Below are 21,275 nucleotides of genomic sequence, written 5' to 3' on the forward strand. Positions count from 1 at the left end.
TTATATCTTTAAAAAACAAACTATGGGGGCTGGAGAGATGGCTCAGAGGTTTAAGAGCACTGACTGCTCTTCCAAAGGTCCTGAGTTCAATTCCCAGCAACCACATGGTGGCTCACAACCATCTGTAATGAGATTTGGTGCCCTCTTCTGGCCTGCAGTCATACATGCTATATACATAGTAAATAAATAAATCTTTAAAACAAAACAAAACAAACTACAAGCCAGAAATGATAGTATGTGTCTGTAATCACAGAATGGGAGGAAAGAGGACTGCGTTAAGTTTGACGCTACTCGGGATACATAATGAGTACCAGGCCAGCTAAGGTCACTTAGCTAAAACAAAATCAAAACCAAACAAAAATACCCCCAAACCCCAGGCAAACAGAACCCAACACATCCACTTGCCTGAGATGCTCTGCAGGGTGCTGGGTTTACACCTTCTTTCCCCTTCCCTCCAGGTACAGCCATGAAGGGAGCCTGTTCCTCACCAAGGATCTCTTTGTACTCATCCATCCTAATTGTAGAATATGGCAGGGACAGTGACATTTCACTGACTTCTGAAACAGTAGGACTCATGACATCAACATGTTGTTCTATACTCTCCTTCTGCAATATTCCTTTGGGCAATTTCTCTGGAAAAAGGGGTACCGAGACCCTGGGTCCTTTCTGATCCACTGGGTCTTCAGAGGACCCTTCTTCTGGGTCTCTAATTATGGGATTTACTACTTCTAGAAATTTTGTTTCCTGGGTTGTTGCTATTTTAGATTTTTGATGTCCATAAAGCTCAGAATCTCCTTTGCTGTCCTCATGAAGACCTTTTCTATCTAAGGAGTCTACATGACTAACTTCTTCTGCATCTGGAGTAGAAACTGTGGTTTCTTTCCATTTATGAGCTCTTGTTGAGTCCAAAGGTATTGCCTGGTATAACTTTTCTTTAGGATCTTGGCATGGGAAAACCTTCTCTCTGTTCTCCTCAGTCTTAGATGTAGCATACAGATCTCGGCCATCATCAGCAGTCTTCTGTCTGCTGGTTCTTCGGGCAGCAATCTCTCTTTTGGAAATGTGGAGTAGGTCTGACACTTGGGCCTCCCCATCTGATCCTGGGCAGTTAAGTTTTTCAGGTCTTGGGGTCTCAGAAGAGAATGGTTCCCTCTGGGCAGCACTAGCAATTTCTTGAGGTAATTTTTCTCCTGGTTTTGAAATCGAGCCGAGGTTCACAGTTTTCACTTCCCCTTCGCTGAAGAATGGTAAAGCATCTTGATTTCTTAGGGGAGCATCTTTGGATGTCATTTGGGAAGGGAAGCCTTCAATTTTACAAATAACAGAAAAGTCCATTTCTCTACTGGCTTCTTCTCCCTTGTCATTTCCAATCATTCTCAGAGATTGGCTCTTTATACAGGAGTCATGTTCATCAGCAATAACAACCCCCTGGTCTAACTTTTCTTCCGAAAGAACTTCAGCTTTGCCTGTTTGGACATTTCCTTCCATAACCACGTCTCTCTTCACTCTTTTACTAACCTTCACGTCCACTGATTGCTCACTTAACAATCTGCCTGCTGTTTTGTAAAGTGAGTCCTGTCCTTCTGAGACCATTTTCCCCTGCCATTCGATTGCTTCTGCAGCACCCAGGCCTGCGGTAGATGGCTTTACATGAGAAATCCCTTTTATTTGTGTAACTACTTTTTCCTGCTCTACATCTCTACATTTTCTCATGCGACTTCTAGCTTCCTCTCTGAGCTTCAAATCAGAAGCTTCTGAGCAGGGATGCATCACTGAAACCTGGTGTGAAGGTCCACTTTCAAGACCACCAGGACTTATGATGCTGGCAGACACTTTCCTGTCCGAAGAAGCTTTCTCCTCATCATGAGACTTGCCTTCCATCTCCTTTGATGAACTCCTCCTGCCCCTTTCCGGCTTTGCCCCATTAGAAACGCTCACTTTAACCTCTTCTTGGGCACACAGACTTCCGCCAACCTGTAGCACTCTCTCCTGTTCCTCTTTATCGTAGCTCCCCCTGGTGGTCTTACCACACTCAACTAGTAATTCCTTTCTTGGAAATTCACCCTTCAGTTCACATACTTCAGTCCCAGCTTGCTTTTCTAAGGTATCTGCCTGGATCATAGTGGCCAGTTCAGGGCTGATAAACCTTTTTTCTACAGCGTCCTTTAAAGTCACTCTTTGATCATTATATATATCAATAATTCCTCCACTTAACACCTGATGAAAACCAATAATTCTGGCCATGTTTTCATCCAATAGTTTCTGTTCCAAAGCTGATGCCAACGTCAATCTTTTTCCTGTGGCTGTATCTATGATTCCACCAGCGTTTGCCTGAGCTTCCAAAACCTTCAGTGTAGATGCAGAGTCTACTTTTCCCTGCTGAATCGCTTCAGACAGTGTTAGTACTTTGCTGCTCGCCTCATCTTTAATATCAGAGAATGGAATTACTTCAAGGTATCTCCACCCAGATTCGATGTCAATCCTACATTTCTTTACTAAGTCTGAGTAGGGAATGATTCTGCAGTTCTCAGGGTCTACAACTCCATGCATCATTCCTGAAGGGAGTTCTGTTTTATTAGCTAAGGATCCTCCTTTGTTAGCTTCTGCCAAGGTCAATTTCTGGCCATAAATGAGATCCTGCAAGTTCCCACTATAGTCCTGAATCTCTTGGATTTCTCTTTTCAACTCTGGAGAAACAAGATCTAATTTTATGGCTTCTGAGAAGGAAAGGGCTTCCTTTGTTTGAGGATGAAAAAATCGGTGGTTTACGTCCTCAACTTTTTTGAGCTGCCTGGCTACATCTTCACCAATTAAGCCATGTTTAAAGGCATTATCAACAGAAAGTCTCAACCCAGATAGATGATGAATGATACCGCCATCAAGTACTTGCTTAGCCAACAGAGAAACAGCTTCTCCTCTCTCCAGAAGACCTCTATCAAGGGACTGCAAAACTGTTAACGGTGCTTTACTATCAGGGTCCATAAGTCCTGTTGTTTCCATTTGTAGCCCGATTAATCTCTCTTTAACTGCTTTTTCAGCATCTCTGCCTTTGGTAGCCTTTTCCAGATTTATAAGTCCTGTCTGGTCAGCATTGTCTACCAAACCAAGATTTGAGGCCAAAGTTACTGAAAGCTTTTTGCCTCGTTTCAGGTCCACAATTCCACCAGTTACCACCTGCCCCTCTAAAATTCTGGTGGCTGTCTCCTTGTCAAGAAGTCCAACCGCCACAGCCTGCTTTACAGAGCACAGTGAGTTGGTTCTGGGGTCTAAGACACCACTTATAGCTTTGTCTGACATAAGGACATTATGTAATAATTTCTCATCCATCAGACCTTCATCAATGACTTCTTCAGTTGTCAAAGACTCACAGGTCTGGGAGTCAAAGAAGCCCCGAAACATGTTCAATTTCCCCATAAGCTTCACAGCAGTATGGCTAGACACCAGGCCTTGGGCTATTGCTTCATTTAGTAAGAGTTTCTGACCTGTTTCTTCATGAAATACACCACCATCCAGCAGCTGTGCGGATAGCGTACTGAGGGTAGCGTCTTCAAGCAATTCACAAGGATGGCTACACAACACGGAAGGCTCACCACTGTCACCTTCTGTATGGGTCTTTTCTAATCCCACCATATGACCATCAGCAACACTGTGGCCTTTGTGGCGCTGTTTGTGGCTATCCTTAACCAAAGGTGCTGCATTTAACTCTTTCTCCAAAGAGTGAATATTCATTTCATTTTCTGACTTACATTCTGATTTCAAACTTAGAGAAGTCTCTACCTGAAATTGGGACATTTTGCTTTGGGACTTTATGAGTGGTATTTCAGTTTCACTTGGAATATATTCAGTTCTGACAGTCTTTGCTTGTTCTTTCTGATGTGTGAAGGACATCTTTGTGGGAGCTTGCCATTCTGATTTCTCAGTAGGCAGAAGGTCTCTGTCAATCACCAAGGGCATACCTTCAGATTCCTCAGGACATTCCACAAGAAGGGGTCCTCCACTGATATTTTCCTTGATAAGCCTTTCTGTTTGCTCTTCCTTTCTAGCATCTAACAATGGACTTTGTAGCTCTAAGTTGACTTTATTTATGACCTTCAAAGTGCCAACATTTGCAGTAACTGCTTTTTCTTTTCCTACAAACAGATCCTGTTCAAGGCTCTCCACAGAAGAGCATTCTATTCCTATAAAAGCCCTTTGGCCTTTTGCTTCAGTACAGTTTTCCTGATTGGAATAGTCTTTATCCTGAGGAGGAAACTGGGATTCACAGGGCTTCTTAGTACACTGAGCACTGGAAATTTGGGAGGTGTTCCCACTATCCAGTTCTTGCCATTCCTCAGAAGTGTCTAGTCTTTGATGTTGAATTTCAAATACACCTGGAAGATCTGTTTGGTATGTGTCGCTGGATGTTAGCATCTCCAACAGCTCCTGATCCAACAGAAGCAGCCTCTGCCCAGTATGTACATTAATATAGCTGTGAGTCATCAGATGAAAGAGCAGCTTCTCTCCATGGCTTACAATTCTCTCTCTTTGGCATGGCAAAGGTGGTATACCAGGAACAATACCGAATTTGCTTTGTTCTGCAGAGTCTGCGAGTTGTATATGAGGCATCACATCAGGGATACAAATTGATCTTAAGTTATTGGCAAGATCTTTGTCTAAGATACCACTCTCTGTTGCTTTCTTCCAGGACCAAATCTCTGTAGTTGTTGGTAGGAAAAGAGCCTCAATTTGCTGTCGTTTACTGAGGATTTTATGTGCTAATTCAGTAGACACAATACCTTGTTCTAGAGCATCTGTAATTGGGAGGATCTCACCAGATTCAGGCCATAGTAGCCCCATGAATGACCAGAGGGATTCCAGAATGACAAGGGCAGTCTTAGCAGCTACTAGATTATTGCTCACTGCTTCATCCATAGTCATCCTGCTCCCCGTGACAGTGTCAATGATGCCTCCTGTCTGAAGCTGTCTTATGAGAATAGCACAGGCCATATCTTGGTCAATCAAATTATGTCTCACAGCCTCTTCCACTGTAAGTCTGTGTCCTGTTCTTGGATCTACTATGCCACCAGCAAAAAGCTGAGCTTCCAGCAGCCGGACAGTGACCTGCCTATCTATCAACCCTTCCTGAACGGCACGGAAAATGCTAACCTTCCGACATGATTTCAAGCTCACCATTCCCCCTGCCAACTGCTTGACAGGCAGCAATTTCAGCCCTGACTCTTGATGAATAATACATCTTTGCATCAGTTCCAGCAAGCCAACTTTCTCGGCTGTGTTCGGGTCTATCAAATTCTTGGATGATTTCAGGTGAGATTGTAATACTGAATTAAGCCTTGATGAAATGAAGCCTTGATGAAAAGCTTCTTCCAGATTAACACAGTTCTTACTGGGGGAGAGACTGAAACCTCCAGTAGCCAGGTGAGCTTCTAAGACTTTCAGTCCAAGTCTTTCACTGATTCTTTTCTTTTCAATGGCTTCCACCACAGAAAGGGGGCCTTGGGTCTCCGTAAGCCTGCTTATTAAGGATAGAGAATCCTGTAGCTCCAGGAGCTGCTGGTATATTGGAAGGTTAATGAGGTTTCTGGCGAGAGCCTCTTCCAAAGAGAGTTTTTCACTCTTCTCAGGGGCAATGAGGCCAGACATGATAACCTGGGATTCCAGGAGCACAAGGCCTGTGTCTTGGTCAATGAGGCCCTTTTGCATTGCTTTGAAGATGGGAAATATCTCCACTGTGCCTAGGTCAATCACCCCAGCAACTGCTCTGTAACCCTAAAACAAAGAATTAAAACGAAAATGGAATCAGAGTCAATGGTAAAGCATAACTGTGGGAAGGAATTATTTCAAGAACCACAGCAGACATGATTCTGATCACAAGAAAAACCTATCCTAGGTAAGTCCCAACTATATGAAATATCAAATGCAAGCCAGGCCATTCGTGCTAAGAAAGAATTTTTCTAAACTGCAGAATATTTAACAGAGCCAGAAGTTCACAGATAGTTTGAGGGATGAGAAACAGCATTAAGCATATCTGAGTCAAGCTTTACAAAGAGGCAAGCAGTAAAAAAAAAAAAGGATAGCTAGGGTTTTTTTTCCATTTCATCTATGTACTTATTTAGTGTGTAGGGTATATGCATGTAGGCATTCAAGAGCCAGAGTACACATGTGTAAGCCAGAGGACAACTAGTGGGAATTGGTTCTGTCCTTCCATCGTGTGGGCCCTCGATATCAAACTCAGGTGATCAGCCTGGCAGTAGGTATTTTAACTTGCTGAGCCACACTGCTGGCCTTGGACGGCTATTTTTAAAGATTTTTTTAAAAAATTATGTGCATATAGCCGGGTGGCAGTGGCACAAGCCTTTAATCCTAGCACTGGGGAGGCAGAGCCAGGTAGATCTCTATGAGTTTGAGGCCAGCCTGGCACAGGAAAGGCACAAAGCTACACAGAGAAACCCTGTCTCAAAAAACACAAAACAACAACAACAACAAAATTATGTGTGTATGTGTGTGGGTTATGAGTACATGAGTGCAGGTGCCCTGGTAGACCAAAGGTTACTAGACCTGGAGTTACAGATGACTGTGAACTGCTTGATGTAGGTACTACGAATTGAATTTAGGTCTTCTGGAAGAGCAGAGCAGTGAGTGCTCTTAACTGCTGAACCATGCTCTAGCATCGGATAGTTATTTGTAAAACCAGATTATTACAACCTTTGTTACAGACACATACCAGTTCCCAATATAATTTTTCAGTGTTGCAACTCACGCAGAATGCTCTGGAAATAGCTCTCTTTTTTTTTTTTTCTTTGCTGATAACATGATTAGTACAAAAGATGAGAGATTTAAGCTACAAAGTAGCTGTGCATCCTAATAAATGGACATGTGTATTCAAGGAGTGTGTAATGGAGTTAAGCTCAATACTAGCTTTTTCAAAGGCAATGACTTTGAGTCACGTTAGTTCTAAGACCTGAAAGTACAAGTCAAGGAGGGAACAGATTAGGGACTGTGGACAGAAGAACCACAGGTCCTACTTCTTCTGGTCCAGGCTAAGAACAGGTAATGTAACAACCATGATGACAACTACCACTTAGATTTAGTGATGGATGATATTTAATCCTCACAATGATCTCATAAAAGATTAATCTCAGTCCACAGGTAAGAACAGGAGATATATGTTAGGTAATTTGTCCAAGGTAACAAAACAAGTGAGTTCCAGAAGCTGACCTGGCCTCCAATCTTTTGCTATTATACTGTTTCTTTGGATGGTTTGGGGAAGCAGCAAACAGTCAAGCCACACCTTCAGCAGGAGTTAGTCTCTAAGCTCAGGGAATAAGGTAAACCTTACACATTGTTAAAATTACCCATGAAAATTCTAGAAACAGTTGCTGGTCCTCAATTTAAAGCCTTTTATTTCAGACTCTAAATCATTTAAAAGCTTAATTACCTAGACTGCTTTGTTACTTGTATTGTGCTCCATGTTTACAGTGCTTTTTCTTTTTGTTTGTTTTTTGATACAGGGTCTCACTATGAAGCTCTGACTGTTTTGATATTCACTATGTAGACCAAGCTGGCCTCAAACTCACAGACAGCGGCCTCCTGCCTCTGCCTCCAGAGTGCTAGGATTAAAGGCAGGTGCCACCATGCCCATCATAGTCACTGTCTTTGTTTTCCTTAATGTCTTTTTTCTGTCTCTTCTTTGGTTAGTATTATTTTTTGCTTTTACCGGATAACTTATCCGTACAGAATCTTGATTTGTCAGTCATTAACAAGTGCACTTCATTTCTGTTCTCAGTGAGAGGTAAACTATATAAAACTGTAGTGTGCCCTTCAGTGTACAGGGACAGTATCTGCAATGCAGTGAACATGGAATGAATAAAACCACGGGAAAGAATCCTTAACCCCACTAGGCTGCATCCTCCACGTGAAGACGACATGAGGGTTTCCAGCTCGTGACAGCACATAAGCATGTAGAACAAACAGCAAAGAGGGACTTGGTTCATTTCTCCACTTCATGCATATGTTCAATCGATGGCATATTATTGGCATAGTTCCCCATGCTATGCAAAATATTATTTGCTATTCCCCCATCTCATTTTCTGTAACACAGGGTTCAATTTATATAAGTAAAACACACAGACTATACATCTATTTTATAGAGATTGAAATAAAAGCTCACTGGTGTATGATTCTTGCATTACTTAAAAAAAATCCTTTTTAAAAATCCATTTAAAGCCTGCTGAGAAAGAGATATTATGATAAAAGAGAAGACTGTTGAAATTTACCAATTTCTTCTACAAGATTCATAATCTAAAAAATGCTGACACTAAAGAAAAGCTTGGAATCAAGGCAAATAGAAAAGCCTTCATAATTCCTCCCAACACCCTCCTGACTGGAGGACAGGCAGGCAGGCCTGAGTTGGGAAGTAATCCAGAGAAAGCCAGTCTACCAAACATGGACAGTCTGACCCAGATGAGCAGGGGAAGACAGGGAGAAACAGCAAGAAAACATAACGGGCTTCTACTTACCGAGACTGCAGGGCCCGCCTCGGCAGGTAAGAGATAGAGCCTTACGGAGCAGCTCAGCCGTGTCATACACAGTGTAAGCTTGGGGTTAGCGTCCAGCATGCGACTGTTTGTTTTTTGCAAAAAAGAACCCCAAACAGGTCGTCCTCTTTTCCCTTTGTGCATTTGTGCTTAAACTCCAAAGGGTTAGTGAAACTTGTAAGCAAGGATGTCAGTTAATCAGAACAATACTTTACATGAAACACACACAATACAGGGACACATCATGCTCAATGTAGTGGTGCTCAGCAGCTTGTCTTTTTTCTTTCTTTCCCCCCACCCCTTTTAACCTTTCAAAATGAGAACTGGATGTTCTCAGCAAGCAATTGTTAAAACTTTTCACATACTCCCTTATATGGTGAAGCAATAAGCCTTTAGAAGTGGGCTTTGTTACACAGAAAATTCTATACCAGCACATTCTTTTCGGAAAGAGACCGTCAAAGCAGGGCTGGTTCTATCCTGCAGAATTTATGAATTTACAAATTTATATCCATGGGCAGAATCAAGATATATTTTGTTTTAATAATCATTTTGTGCATCTTGTAGACCAAATGTGATTTACCACGTATTAGCCTTCCCCACATAAACTGGCAATTGCTTCACAACATAGGAAATAAGCAGGCAAACACACATGTATATCCCAGAGACACATGAATATAATTTGGTTAAATGTACACACACACATAAGTATCCAGGAAGAATTTAAGACAACCAACAGCAACTATAATTTAGACTTTCATGTGGTACAATGATGACTGTGAGGTGAGAGCTGATAACAGTGCTACATGACAAGGGGATGACCATGGGTGAGGGGAACCAGCGTCTCAGTCAGTGAAGCTCATCTACCAGGTTGTTTTGAAACAACATTTCCCCTGGTCACTCTACAGAGGGAAGTGATTTATAAGCATTTTCTTGCCAATATGCACAACTCTTGGCTATCAACTCGTGGGTGACAATGTCACAAAGGAGTAATCTTATTGACCTGGCATCAGCTACAATACAGAACGTAAGTTCTCCGTCACTGCTTTCTGACGTGCACTGATAAAGTGCAGGTGGAGGTGGGAGTGAAGCAGAGCCAGAGGCTTTGTTGTAAGCGCCCTCTAGTGTTTTTGACTGACCAACACATCATGGAACCCCAGTAAAGAAACACATGACAAATGGCTGCTAAGGTGAGGTTAACTATTAAGTCACATTGGTCATGGAAAACTAGTGAACATGACTCTCAATCAACAAAGCCAATTTCATACCATTTAAATGGCACCCATAATATATGGATCCCAAAACTAAAAATACCTTTTGTTCTGTCTGCTGAGCCAACTCGCTTTGGAGCTGCTGGAGTTGGTTTGCAGAACCATCACAAAGGTCGTGGTAAGCCTTGTTCAGGGCACTCAACTGCTCAGAGATCTGTTCCTTCTCTTTTTCTGAGAGTCTGGAAGATGAAGCATTACGGGGAAAAATTATTTAAACTATATTAAAAAACTTACATTGTTGCCATGAATGGATTATCTGGATGTAGCCAGTCTCCCATACTCCACTTTGGCATCTCACTCATATCCTTCTCTGATTCTTGGTGATGTGCTAAACAACTCTTTGCTTGTAGTTCTGCAAACCTCAATCAAAATGACCTCCTTGACACCTTAGACTTACCCATGCACAGCAAATTTGGATGCTGAAATAATATAAAATCATTCTATATTTAAACTCTTAGACCTCAAGATATATTTTATTCCATCTACAGTTATTCTCATTTTAAACAAATTATAGCTCTCACCTATTATCTACCTAGTTATCTTTATTTTCCTTATTTTAAAGTCTCTGTATGTGGATGGATCTGCTGGGCACTTTCCTCATCACACCTCCCTTTCCCTTGTCTCCCCTTCCCAATCTCAGCCATTTTTGTTGTTTGCTTTGGGTTTTGTTTTTAAGAGACAAAGTCTCTATGTAGCTCAGGCTGGGTGGGCTTGAGCTAGTGACCCTTCTGGTTTAGTTCCTCGTGATGGGATCACCACCATTTGATAGCTCACTTAAGTCCAAGTTTTACTATTCAACCACATTAGCTCGAGAACTTTTTCTAGGAAACAAGATATTACACATGTAACTAAAGCCTGTGTGTGTGTGTGTGTGTGTGTGTGTGTGTGTGTGTGTGTGTGTTTTACCAAGTCCATTCATTTCCTGTCTTCCTAGAGATTCACAACTTGAATCTGGCAAATACTAGAAGTTGCCTCTCCCTATATTAATTATGAGAATGAATTATGTTGGTTTATGTTAGAATTACCTACAAACTCAATGAGATTCCCCAAGCCTTCCTTGGCTCTTCAAATTGCTCTTAATCTATCATCTTCTCTATTCATCTTCAGTTTATTTTTGGCATCCAAACCCTGCAGTGAATTTTCTTAATCAGATTCTTAACATTATCCTCGTCTGTCCAATCATTAGTTCAACAAAAACCAGACCTCTACGATCCATATACTGCAAAATATATCCAGTGAAGAAAGGGGATCCCATAGTCATGTAGAGCTCCTACTGGTCTGTAATTTTAACTGGACCTTAGTATTTCCCTCAGAAAATCCAGGTGGGAGGCCCCAGTTAATCCCTTGTTGTTTGCCTGAGCACCACCCTAATCATCAATAAATCCCTCTGCATATTTAAAAAAGAAAATACACACAGACCACTAGCTATTACTTCTCTTACTTTTGGACTTCACTCTTGACAAAATTACCTCTGTGCATACCTTTCCTGAGCCTATATCCTCAGATCGTAGGGGAAAAGCTATCTTAACTCCTGATTAAGGTTTTACTTTAGAGCTACTAATTAATTCCAAACTCTCTCCCCTCCTTTCTACTTTTAATTCTTCTCTGTTGACCATAAACACAGACAAATGTCTTCCATGTTCTAAGAAGTCAAAGTTTTGTGAGAGTATACTACATTCCTCATTACTTGTATTAATGCTTTCCTTTCCTATGACCGTGCTTTACAAAAGGAGTTGAAGTTCAGTATTACAGCCCCCTCACCTCTCATTTATTTACTGCTCATCATGTTGACTCTGAACTCACCCATCAACTTTTCATCAATGCCACCAAAAAGTTCCAACTGCCAAATGTATTAGATAGTCATCAACTTTTCTTGACTTTTGAACCCTCCCTCCTCTTTGGAACTTTCTTGGGTTCTGAGGTATTACTCACCAATATTTTCCTATTCCTTCACTGAAGTTTCCTTTACAAGCTGAAAAGACCTGAAAGTCTTTTGGGTTAATTTTCTCTTATGATTTCTACTACATTAATGACTTAAATCTTTGTCCCTTTAGATTTCTGTCATTAATTACAAACTTGCTTTGTAACTGCCCACTGGGAATCTTTGGTGAGTCTACATAAGGCATGAATAAGGTAGTTCACAAATCTTACTTTGTAATAGGTATTTCTACTCTGACGTCCTACAGGCTTTCACAGTCAACAATGTGTAAGTTACATTATTCTGCAGCTCACTCCTCTTGTCTGTTTATCTTCGTGAGTATCATCATCATACAGTCAATAGCCCACGCTAGAAGCCTAGCAGGGTTTTTGTTTGTTCTGTTTTGAGACAAGGTCTCACTATATAGCTTGTCTGGCCCAACTCACTATGTAGAGCAAGCTGGCCTTGAATTCAGAGATCCATTTGCCTCTACTGGGATTAAAGTCATGCACCACCATGCCCAACAATTCTAGCAGTTATTTAATAAATTTTCCATGTGACCAAATCCATAGAATAACCATCCTTAATATCTTTTTTAAATCATATACATTTATTTAGTGTATGTGTATGTGCACAGACACATGTGCATACATACGGAAGTCAGAAGTTAATCTGGGGAGTCAATTCTATACTTCTACCCTGAGGGTCCTGGGTACTGAATTCAGGTTGTCAGGCCTGGTAGCAAGCACCTTTATGTGCTGACCCATTTTGCTGGCCCCTTGATACCTCTTGTATCTGTATCACCTCTGTAACCTACTCCATTTCTTGCATTCACCATCAGGACAGCTTCTTAACTTGCCTCTTGTCCTCCATACCTCCTTCCCATGTCAATCATGCTTAAAATTAATCCCCATATCTGACACAATTAAAAAACAAACAAACCAAAACCAAAAAAAAATTCCTAGGTATAAACTACAAGGCTTTTGTCAATTGGCTCTTGTTGCCAGGAATTCTCCAGTCTAACTTCTTATCACAAACCTAAGACTCAGCCAGTTGAAAAGGTCATACTCACTTATGACCATGTTTGGCCAAGAAGATCTGTGAAGTTTTAATGGCTTCAGAAACTTGTTCTTTCCTGGTTGTCAACTCTTCTGCCAGAACCTAGTAGCAGAAATAAAAAGAAACATTTCAAATTCAAGACTTAAAGGAGTCAAACATGATTTCAAATAAATTTTCAAAAACCGAGATAGAGAATACAATCTAGGTCAAACATTACACATGAGCCACAGACATTGCAAACAGTTAAGTGAACAAAGAGGGTAGCTGAAGTTGCTGGAGGTCTTGGAAGTTAGCCTTTTCTAAAGTAATAATTGTCTGTGGCACGGCCACAGAATTGTTCTTCTAACCAATGATTCTTCCACCTGGACAGAGAGAAATGGGCTTTCACTAACCTGCTGCTCCAAAATGGCCTTTTCAATGTCTGTGGACGCACTGGTGTGGGATGAGGTAGCTGTTCCTTGTGTATTTCTTGCCAGGGTAGACACCCAACCCAAGAGTTCTTTAACCTTCTCCACATGTTCCTGCTTTTCCTCTTCTACCACTTTCTACAGCAGGAAATAGAAAGTGGGTACTGTGGTTAGCCCTATTAGGCTGCATGACTTCATGTTTCCAAAGCCAGACAGGAAATAGATTGTCCTTTACCTACAGAATCTTGATTCTTTTCATAATTTTTATAACCATAAGTGAATAGAGACTGCATGGAGTAGGCACTGACATACCGGGCCAAAGATAATGCCTCACTAATTAATTCCCAGAGCATATGTACGAGTGGTCTAGTATCTGAACACTTAGATTGCAAAGACTTTTATAATGATTACATGCTTACTACATAGGACCAAAACTAGAATGCATATTATACAGACTAGACTTTATTTCTCCAAAAGTGTATACACATACTGTGGTGGTTTGACTAAAAATGGTCCCCATAGACCAGTAGGGAGTGGCCTTGTTGGAGTAGGTGTGGTCTTCTGGAGGAAGTATGTCACCAGGGGTGGGCTTTGAGGTTTTCAGAACCTCAAAGTCAAGCCTAGTGGCTCAATTCGCTTCCTTCTGCCTGCTGATCCGAATGTAGGACTCTCAGTTCTTTCTCCAGCCCCATGTCTACCTGCATGGCGCCATGTTTCCCACCATAATGATAATGGACTAAAACGCTGAACTGCAAGCCAGCCCCCAAATAAATGTTTTCCTTTATAAGAACTGCTGTGGTCATGGTGTCTCTTCACAGTAATAAAACCCTAACTGAGACACATACACACTTCTAAAATTGTTTCTATGCCATGTTTTCACCTTGGTTGTTTTTATTGAAATGATTATATTTAGTTCAATATATTAATAAATTATAAATCACTTCTATGTCAATTCACTTAAATCTATTATAATACTTTTAATAGTGTCACAGCATCCCACTGTACAAACTTTGGAGATTTCCAATATTTTCCTCCAACAAATTATATTTTATTGAAGATTTCTGCTTATATTCTGTGGTGGTTTGAATGAGAATGGCATTCATAGATTCATGTTTTGATTACTCGGTCCCCAGTTGATAGGATGGGGAAGGATTGGGAGGTGTGACCTTGTTAGAGGAGGTGAGTCACTGGGGGCAGGCTTTGAGGTTTCAAAATACTCTTGTCATTTCTACAATGGGGCTCTGCTTCTTCCTGTTTGTGGATCCAAATGAACTCTCACCACTGCTCCAGTACCATGCCTGCCTACCTGCTGCCATGCTCCCTGCCATGATGGTCATGGACTCTAACCCTCAGAAACTGTAAGCCCCAAATAAGTCTTCTATAAGTTGCCTTGGTATCATATCACAGCAATAGGAAAGTAACTCAGACACACCCCTTTTTTTGATGAAGATACTCAAAGGTAGAAGTGACGGATGTATCTATATATTTGTATATGGAAACTTTCACCCACTAAAATTTATTTGACACTCCAAAAGCCACTCACAAATAATGCATTGAACAATAAATTATAGTTGCTCAATGTCCATGTCATTAGCTGAAGTTTTTGTTGTCATATTGTATGTTTGAATGAGAAATATTTCCCATTGGCATTTGATAACTTGGTCTCCAGTAGGTGGTGCTCTTAGGGGAAGGCTTAGAATCTTTGGGAAGGGGAATCTTGATGGAGGAAGTGTGTCACTGGGGATGGACATTGAGGGTTTAGAGCCTGTCACCACTTTGCATTCTCTGTTTCCTGTGTGAAGATGAAAATGTTACCAGACAGCTTCCTGCTCCTGCCACCATGATGGGCTCTATTTTTCTGAAATTGTAAACCAAAACAAACCTTCTTCCCTATCTTGATTTTGGTTATGGTGTATTTATCACAGCCACAGAGAAGTAACTAATACTATATACACCAGTGTACTTTTCAATCTATTCAATACCATGTTTTTCATCTCTCTTTTTTTTGTTTGTTTGTTTGTTTTTCGAGACAGGGTTTTTCTGCGTAGCTTTGCGCCTTTCCTGGAGCTCACTTGGTAGCCCAGGCTGGCCTCAAACTCACAGAGATCCGCCTGGCTCTGCCTCCCGAGTGCTGGGATTAAAGGTGTGCGCCACCAACCCCCGGATTAATCACGATTTCAAGAAGAATTAGGACCCAACTATCCTCACCTCTTCTTCCTCCAACCGCCGGAGAGCATCGCTGATATATTTTACATGCTGAGTCGTTAATGTCACCAAAGCTGTGTATCGAGTCCTCAAGTCCATGAACTATAGTTTAAAAGAACAATTGAGGTAAGTTATTTGCCAGAAAAGTAAAATTCAACAATTGGAAATAAGGAGGACAAGAAAAAAGGTGACACAACCGAGATCTTTTCTTAAGGGCAGACGGCAGCATCCCCTCCCTCCAGCTCACCTCCTGTGTGATAGCATCTGAAGAGGAGAGCATTCGGCGGCGCTTGCCAGGGGATTTCTGCTGTGACTCCACGAAGGCCTTGTATGTCATCAGCTGCAACTCATAGTCCTAAGAGAAGGAGAAACTTGACTACCCTTGCTTAGGACTTCACAGCTAACACACCATACAACAAAACCCTAGTAGTTTGTTGCTGGACTATATTTGATGTTTGTTCAGACTATAGGTTGGCAAATACTGGGCCATTCTGCCTGTCAGAAATACGAATTCTGTCTCCATAAGTGAGTGTAGCTATTGACAGTATGGAAATGAAGGAAAATGGCTGTCGAAATATAATTTGCTTACACTGTAAGTTTAAGTTCTTCTTCTTCTTTTTTAAAGGTTCATTTATTATGTGTACAGTGTTCTGCCTACATGCCAGAAGAGGGAGCCAGTTCTCATTACAGATGGTTGGGAACTACCACGTGGGTGCTGGGAATTGAACTCGGGACCTCTGTAAGAACAGCCAGTGCTCTTAACCTCTGAGCCATCTCTCCAGCCCAAGTTTAAGTTCTTATCATTTAATTTATTTATTGGACAGGGTCTCATGTAGCCTAGGGTGGTCTCAAACTATCTGTGTAGCAAAAAAATTGATCTTGAACTTCTGATCCTCCTGCCTACACCTCCCAAGCGCTGGTATTATAGGTGTGCACTGCCATGTTCAGTCTTATGTGATACTAGAAATTGAGGCCAGAGCCCCAAGCTAGGCAAGCTATCTGAGAACTGAACTATATCCATTGTCCAGTTGTTATTTAAAAAAAGAAAATAAGTCATTATATACTATTCTTTTAAATTTCTTCATTCTTTACTCTTTGGCCATACAAAAATGAGTGTGTAGTGGGCATGGTGGTACATGTCTGTAATCCCAGCACGTGGGAGGCAAAGAGAGGTGTAGCTCTGTGAGTTCAAGGCCAGCCTGGTCTATAGAGTTCCAAGACAGCCAGGGCTTTTACACAGAGAAACTTGTCTTTAAAAAAACCAAGTGTGTGTGGCCTAGATTCAGCCTGTGGGTCATACTACCTTGCTGAATCCTGAACTCATCCTTGGGGAAATTGAAGTTCAAATAGGGGAAATGGATTGCCTTAATTAATCCGTACAGATTAGAAACTGCTTCCAAAACCTTTTATCATTTTACTACATATCCTGTACTTCCTCAGCATCGTGCACTATTTTGTCTCCCTCCTTTCTAAGCTTTCTCAATTAAAGTGTCTCATTTATCTTCATAACTTCCACTCTCATCTGCTCCTGCTGCCTTTTCCAAAAAGCAAATATGATCACCTTGTTCCTCTGACCAAAATCTTTCAAGGATATAGACCCCAGTTTCTCAAACATCCACGTGTGTAGAAACCATCTAGGGAACCCTATCAAATGTGGGATCAGATTCAAGGGGTGTGAGGGCACTTCAAGCAGTTTCTCAAGTGATGCTGACACTACTGGCCGGGAGACAACCCTGGGGGGTAGAGGGGCTTGAGAAAAGCTCTGTATAATCTGTCCAGAAGGACCTACAATGATGGCGAAGTCTTCCTAAACTGGAGATCATTTATTCCTTCTGGAATGTGGTACAGTTACCTTCACAATAGTGGAATATTGCTGGGACAATTTCTGACATTGGTCCAGTTTTGTCTGGTTTCTCTCGATTTCTGCAAACAGGTCCTAGGAACCAAAATATCACACCATTACCATTAAGATTACCATCACTAAGCAGTGAGCACTTACTATATTCTAAGACTGTGACTCTCAAGCCTTAGAACCATCACAGTAAGAAAGACTAGTTAAGACATAGACTAAAGGGCTAGGCCTACAGATCTTGTGAACCTGGATTTCTTTTTTTTTCTTTAATTTTATTTATTTTATTTTACAATACCATTCAGTTCTACATATCAGCCACGGGTTCCCCTATTCTCCCCCCTCCCACCCCCTCCCCTTACCCCCAGCCCACCCCCCATTCCCACCTCCTCCAGGGCAAATCCTCCCCTGAGGGTGAACCTGGATTTCTAACATGGTTCAGGTAATATGCTGCTGGTCTGGGAACCACACTCTGAGAACTACATTCCTTTACATGTACAATTTCAGGTAATCCTTGCAATAACTGCATCAAGCAGGCTAAAGGAATAATAAACTACATCTATTTTAAGGGTAAGGTGTGAGAGCCAAAGTTATATTTTAAGTTTTAATTACTATACCTTAGAGATCCATAAAATAAAAATGCATCTGATCTGTAAGCCCCTAGCCAAGTATAGATAGTTCCTGAAATGCTAGAGGCTATTGTTTATGGGAGATAAGAAGCAGCATGTTTATCACTCCCCTAAACAAGTTTGTTTGACCCATCTGCACCGAATGGGCTTGATCACATATGGGCGAGAGGTTCACAGGCTAGAGGTATATCAGGATGTACACTTGTCCCTGATTGGACCTGATGGGAAATGCAATGAATTATGGGTTTTCCTTTTTAAGCTGCTGCAAACTGTGATTTGGGGCCATTTCCCAGAAACGTAGGTGTGGACCTGGCCAGAGCCCATCCACCTGGCCAGTATTTAATTAAAGCTTGCTTCAAATTTGACATTAAACTGTGGTAGTGGTCTTTCTCTTCATTGGTGGGATTAACAAAAGAAGTAGAATACCGAAAGGTAATTAATTCCTTCATTGTTTTATAACTAGAATGTACATAAGCCATAACTGTAACTGAGACAATTAAATTCCAGACCTCAAATGCTTAATAACATGGTATGAAACAAAACAAAACAAACACCACCAACAACAACAACAAAAATGCTCTAAATGAAGTCATTTTCTTTTAAACCCCTACAATCCAGTTCTAGCACAATAAAATATAATATGAAGAAGCAAAGGGGAGATGTCTAATAATTTCAATCTATGGTCACAGAAACTCAGGATTAAAGGACCTAATGGGTCTCTTTCTGGCCTAAATGTTAACAGTATCTTTTTTCATTTGTTTTGTTTTTTTTGAAACAGGGTTTCTCTGTACAACAGCCCTGGATGTCCTGGAACTCACTCTGCAGACCAGGCTGGCCTCATACTAACAGAGATCCACCTGCCTCTGCCTCCTGAGTGCTGGGATTAAAGGTGTGCACCACCATTGCCTGGCAACACTATCTTTAAAAAAAAAAAAAATAAAATAAACAAACAAAACCCCAGCATCTTGAGACTATCTGAACTCTTCTAAGGGGCTCAGATGTCCTGCGGGGGAGGTTGGTGCTGCTTCTCTTCCTCCTTGTCACGCAGCCGCACTCACCGTCTGCTGACTGAGCTGCTCTGACAAAACTCTGCTATCCTCCGCTTGGCCTGGCTTCATCATCTCCTGCTGGGCAGTGGTTTCCTCAATCCACTTGATAAGACTTCCATGGCAGGCTCGGTAATCTCTCAGGACTTCCTGGATACTTTCTGCCTCAGACTGGCTGCAGGAACAAAGGGGAAGCAACTGTCAGACATCCTACTGTTCACAGAAATAGAGCATGGGAAATGAGCCAGTTCCCTTTTTGGAGCGCGCAATTTTACTTCTGGGAATAAATGCTGCCATAAGAAGAGATATCTAAGCATGTACCAGGGCCCTAAAAGTGAAGAGAAACTAGTTGTGTCCTGTGAGCTTTGACAAAATCCTATGGTGCTAAGCACCTCAATAATTCCTGTCAGTTTCTTCATTTTACAGAGTAACTGCCAGAGTACCAGGGCTATGATGTATAAATCACTGTAATTTCTTTCTTTCTTTCTTTCTCTTTCTTTCTTTCTTTCTTTCTTTCTTTCTTTCTTTCTTTCTTTCTTTCTTTCTTTCTTTCTTTCTCTCTCTCTCTCTCTCTCTCTCTCTCTCTCTCTCTCTCTCTCTCTCTCTTTCTTTCTTTCTTTCTTTTTTTTTTGACAGGGTTTCTCTGTGTAACAGCCCTGGCTGTCCTGGAACTCACAGAGATCCCCTGCCTCTGCCTCAGGAGCGCTGGAATTAAAGGTGTGCACCATCATGGCCGGCTAAATCACTGTAATTCCTTGTAGCAGAAAGTGAGGAATGACAGGATCCTTACATTATCTTTAGATATCCTTTAGTCTCATTATGGTAGTAATTTAAGGAGAGACAATACAGACTTATATGAGTTGATTCAACTCCTGTCCATGCACAGTTTCCTACCCTTCTAAGACTCAGGAAGGTCAATTTTCTGTCTTTATTAGTCACACCTTACATCAGAAATAAGACCTCAAATGACAGAAGTAAAGTGGACCCACTAAATCAGCACCGTGAAAGAAGCAATGAATTCTATAAAGCCTCACTCTGAAAATGGATCAAATTTAGATTCAAACCTAATAAAACCTAGGTTCTCTCCTCCTTAAGAAAAGTCTATACTATGCCGGGCGGTGGTGGCGCACGCCTTTAGTCCCAGCACTCGGGAGGCAGAGGCAGGCGGATCTCTGTGAGTTCGAGGCCAGCCTGGTCTCCAAAGCGAGTTCCAGGAAAGGCGCAAAGCTACACAGAGAAACCCTGTCTCGAAAAACCAAAAAAAAAAAAAAAAAAAAAAGAAAAGTCTATACTATAAAAACACGTGGCATTAGAGATGTGGCAAGTGGTACAATGCTCGCCTAGCATGTGGAAGAACCTAGATTTACTCTCGGTCCTCAGTGGGGCATTGTCATAATGGCTTAACTAGATAAGGAACGGCATTGCTGACAGCAGTACCACTGCTACCCAAAAGCAAGCTTGGAGATATGAGAGTGATCAGACCCTACTGATTGTTAGAGTTGACTGAACACCCCCTTCCTCCCTTACTGCCTCAGGCATGTTCCTCCCAAAGCTGTGCTCCTCTTCAAAAAGGCTTTCAAAAACAAGCTTTGGGCTAGGGATGTTGTCCAGTGGTGGAGCACATGTGTTAGGCCTAAGGTCTACCTTATGACTGATGGTTTCCATTTTCTGGGGCTTATCTTGGTCAGAATCTGTGCTGTTTTAAAATTCTGCACCTCTGTACCAATTCCTACTTTTAAACATGAATGCTAAAATATTTGATACCTGTTTTTGTTTAAGCCTTAATTCCAGAACCCTAAGAAGAGAAAAGGTAGAGCACCCCCTCACCGGGTTTCCAGCTGGGCAATGACGCGGTGCCAGCGCTCCTGAAGCTGAGAACCCTTTTCCTGATAACGCTCCAAATCCAAGTTTTGCTCTGATATTGGGCGACGAAGCTGTTCTGCCACTTCCTTGGCCTTAGTGATTTCCTCATCCAGGACTGAGAACACTGAATTCTTGTCCTTCACATCGTTAAGCCAGTGCTATAGAAACATAAGGAACAGGTCAAGTCTTTTTCTTGTTAAAAAAAGACTCAGATTAAGACAAGCAAAAGGAAAATGTCTACAGTGTTATCAGTGACCCAGAAACCAGGTCTAGAAAGGCCTCTGCTTTCCTGATGCACATTGGGAAGGCAGGGGCAAAAATACCATAAGCAAAAATGTGCAGATAATTTTTATGTATGGAACCTGATTTTACTACATATAAGCTATGAAACTAAACAAAGTCTTGTGGTTGGCTTAGGTCTTGGTTTTCTCATCTGTCAGGAGACAAAAATCTCTCTCCTATTCACTTCTCACAGCAACTTGTGAGACTCGCCATGA

At 41.5% G+C, this 21,275-nt stretch overlaps 1 protein-coding gene across 18 annotated transcripts in view; it reads right to left on the minus strand.

The window, feature by feature from the left end:
- The window catches only part of Macf1 (microtubule actin crosslinking factor 1), a 334,145-nt gene that overhangs the window by 125,368 nt on the left and 187,502 nt on the right, over positions 1-21,275 (minus strand). For 16 of the 18 annotated variants that reach the window (XM_076564989.1, XM_076565001.1, XM_076564994.1 and 13 more), the window contains 9 exons: positions 20,743-20,936; positions 18,928-19,090; positions 17,244-17,327; positions 15,639-15,746; positions 15,395-15,493; positions 13,172-13,324; positions 12,793-12,881; positions 9,846-9,981; positions 406-5,766 (listed from right to left, as the gene is read on the minus strand). In XM_076564989.1, coding sequence (XP_076421104.1) covers positions 406-5,766; positions 9,846-9,981; positions 12,793-12,881; positions 13,172-13,324; positions 15,395-15,493; positions 15,639-15,746; positions 17,244-17,327; positions 18,928-19,090; positions 20,743-20,936 — 6,387 coding nt within the window. The remainder of the gene's footprint in view (positions 1-405; positions 5,767-9,845; positions 9,982-12,792; positions 12,882-13,171; positions 13,325-15,394; positions 15,494-15,638; positions 15,747-17,243; positions 17,328-18,927; positions 19,091-20,742; positions 20,937-21,275) is intronic. The other 2 variants (XM_076565005.1, XM_076565003.1) reach the window with 1 other exon arrangement.

This window comes from Peromyscus maniculatus, chromosome 2, assembly GCF_049852395.1.
Source record: "Peromyscus maniculatus bairdii isolate BWxNUB_F1_BW_parent chromosome 2, HU_Pman_BW_mat_3.1, whole genome shotgun sequence".
Lineage (NCBI taxonomy): Eukaryota > Metazoa > Chordata > Mammalia > Rodentia > Cricetidae > Peromyscus > Peromyscus maniculatus.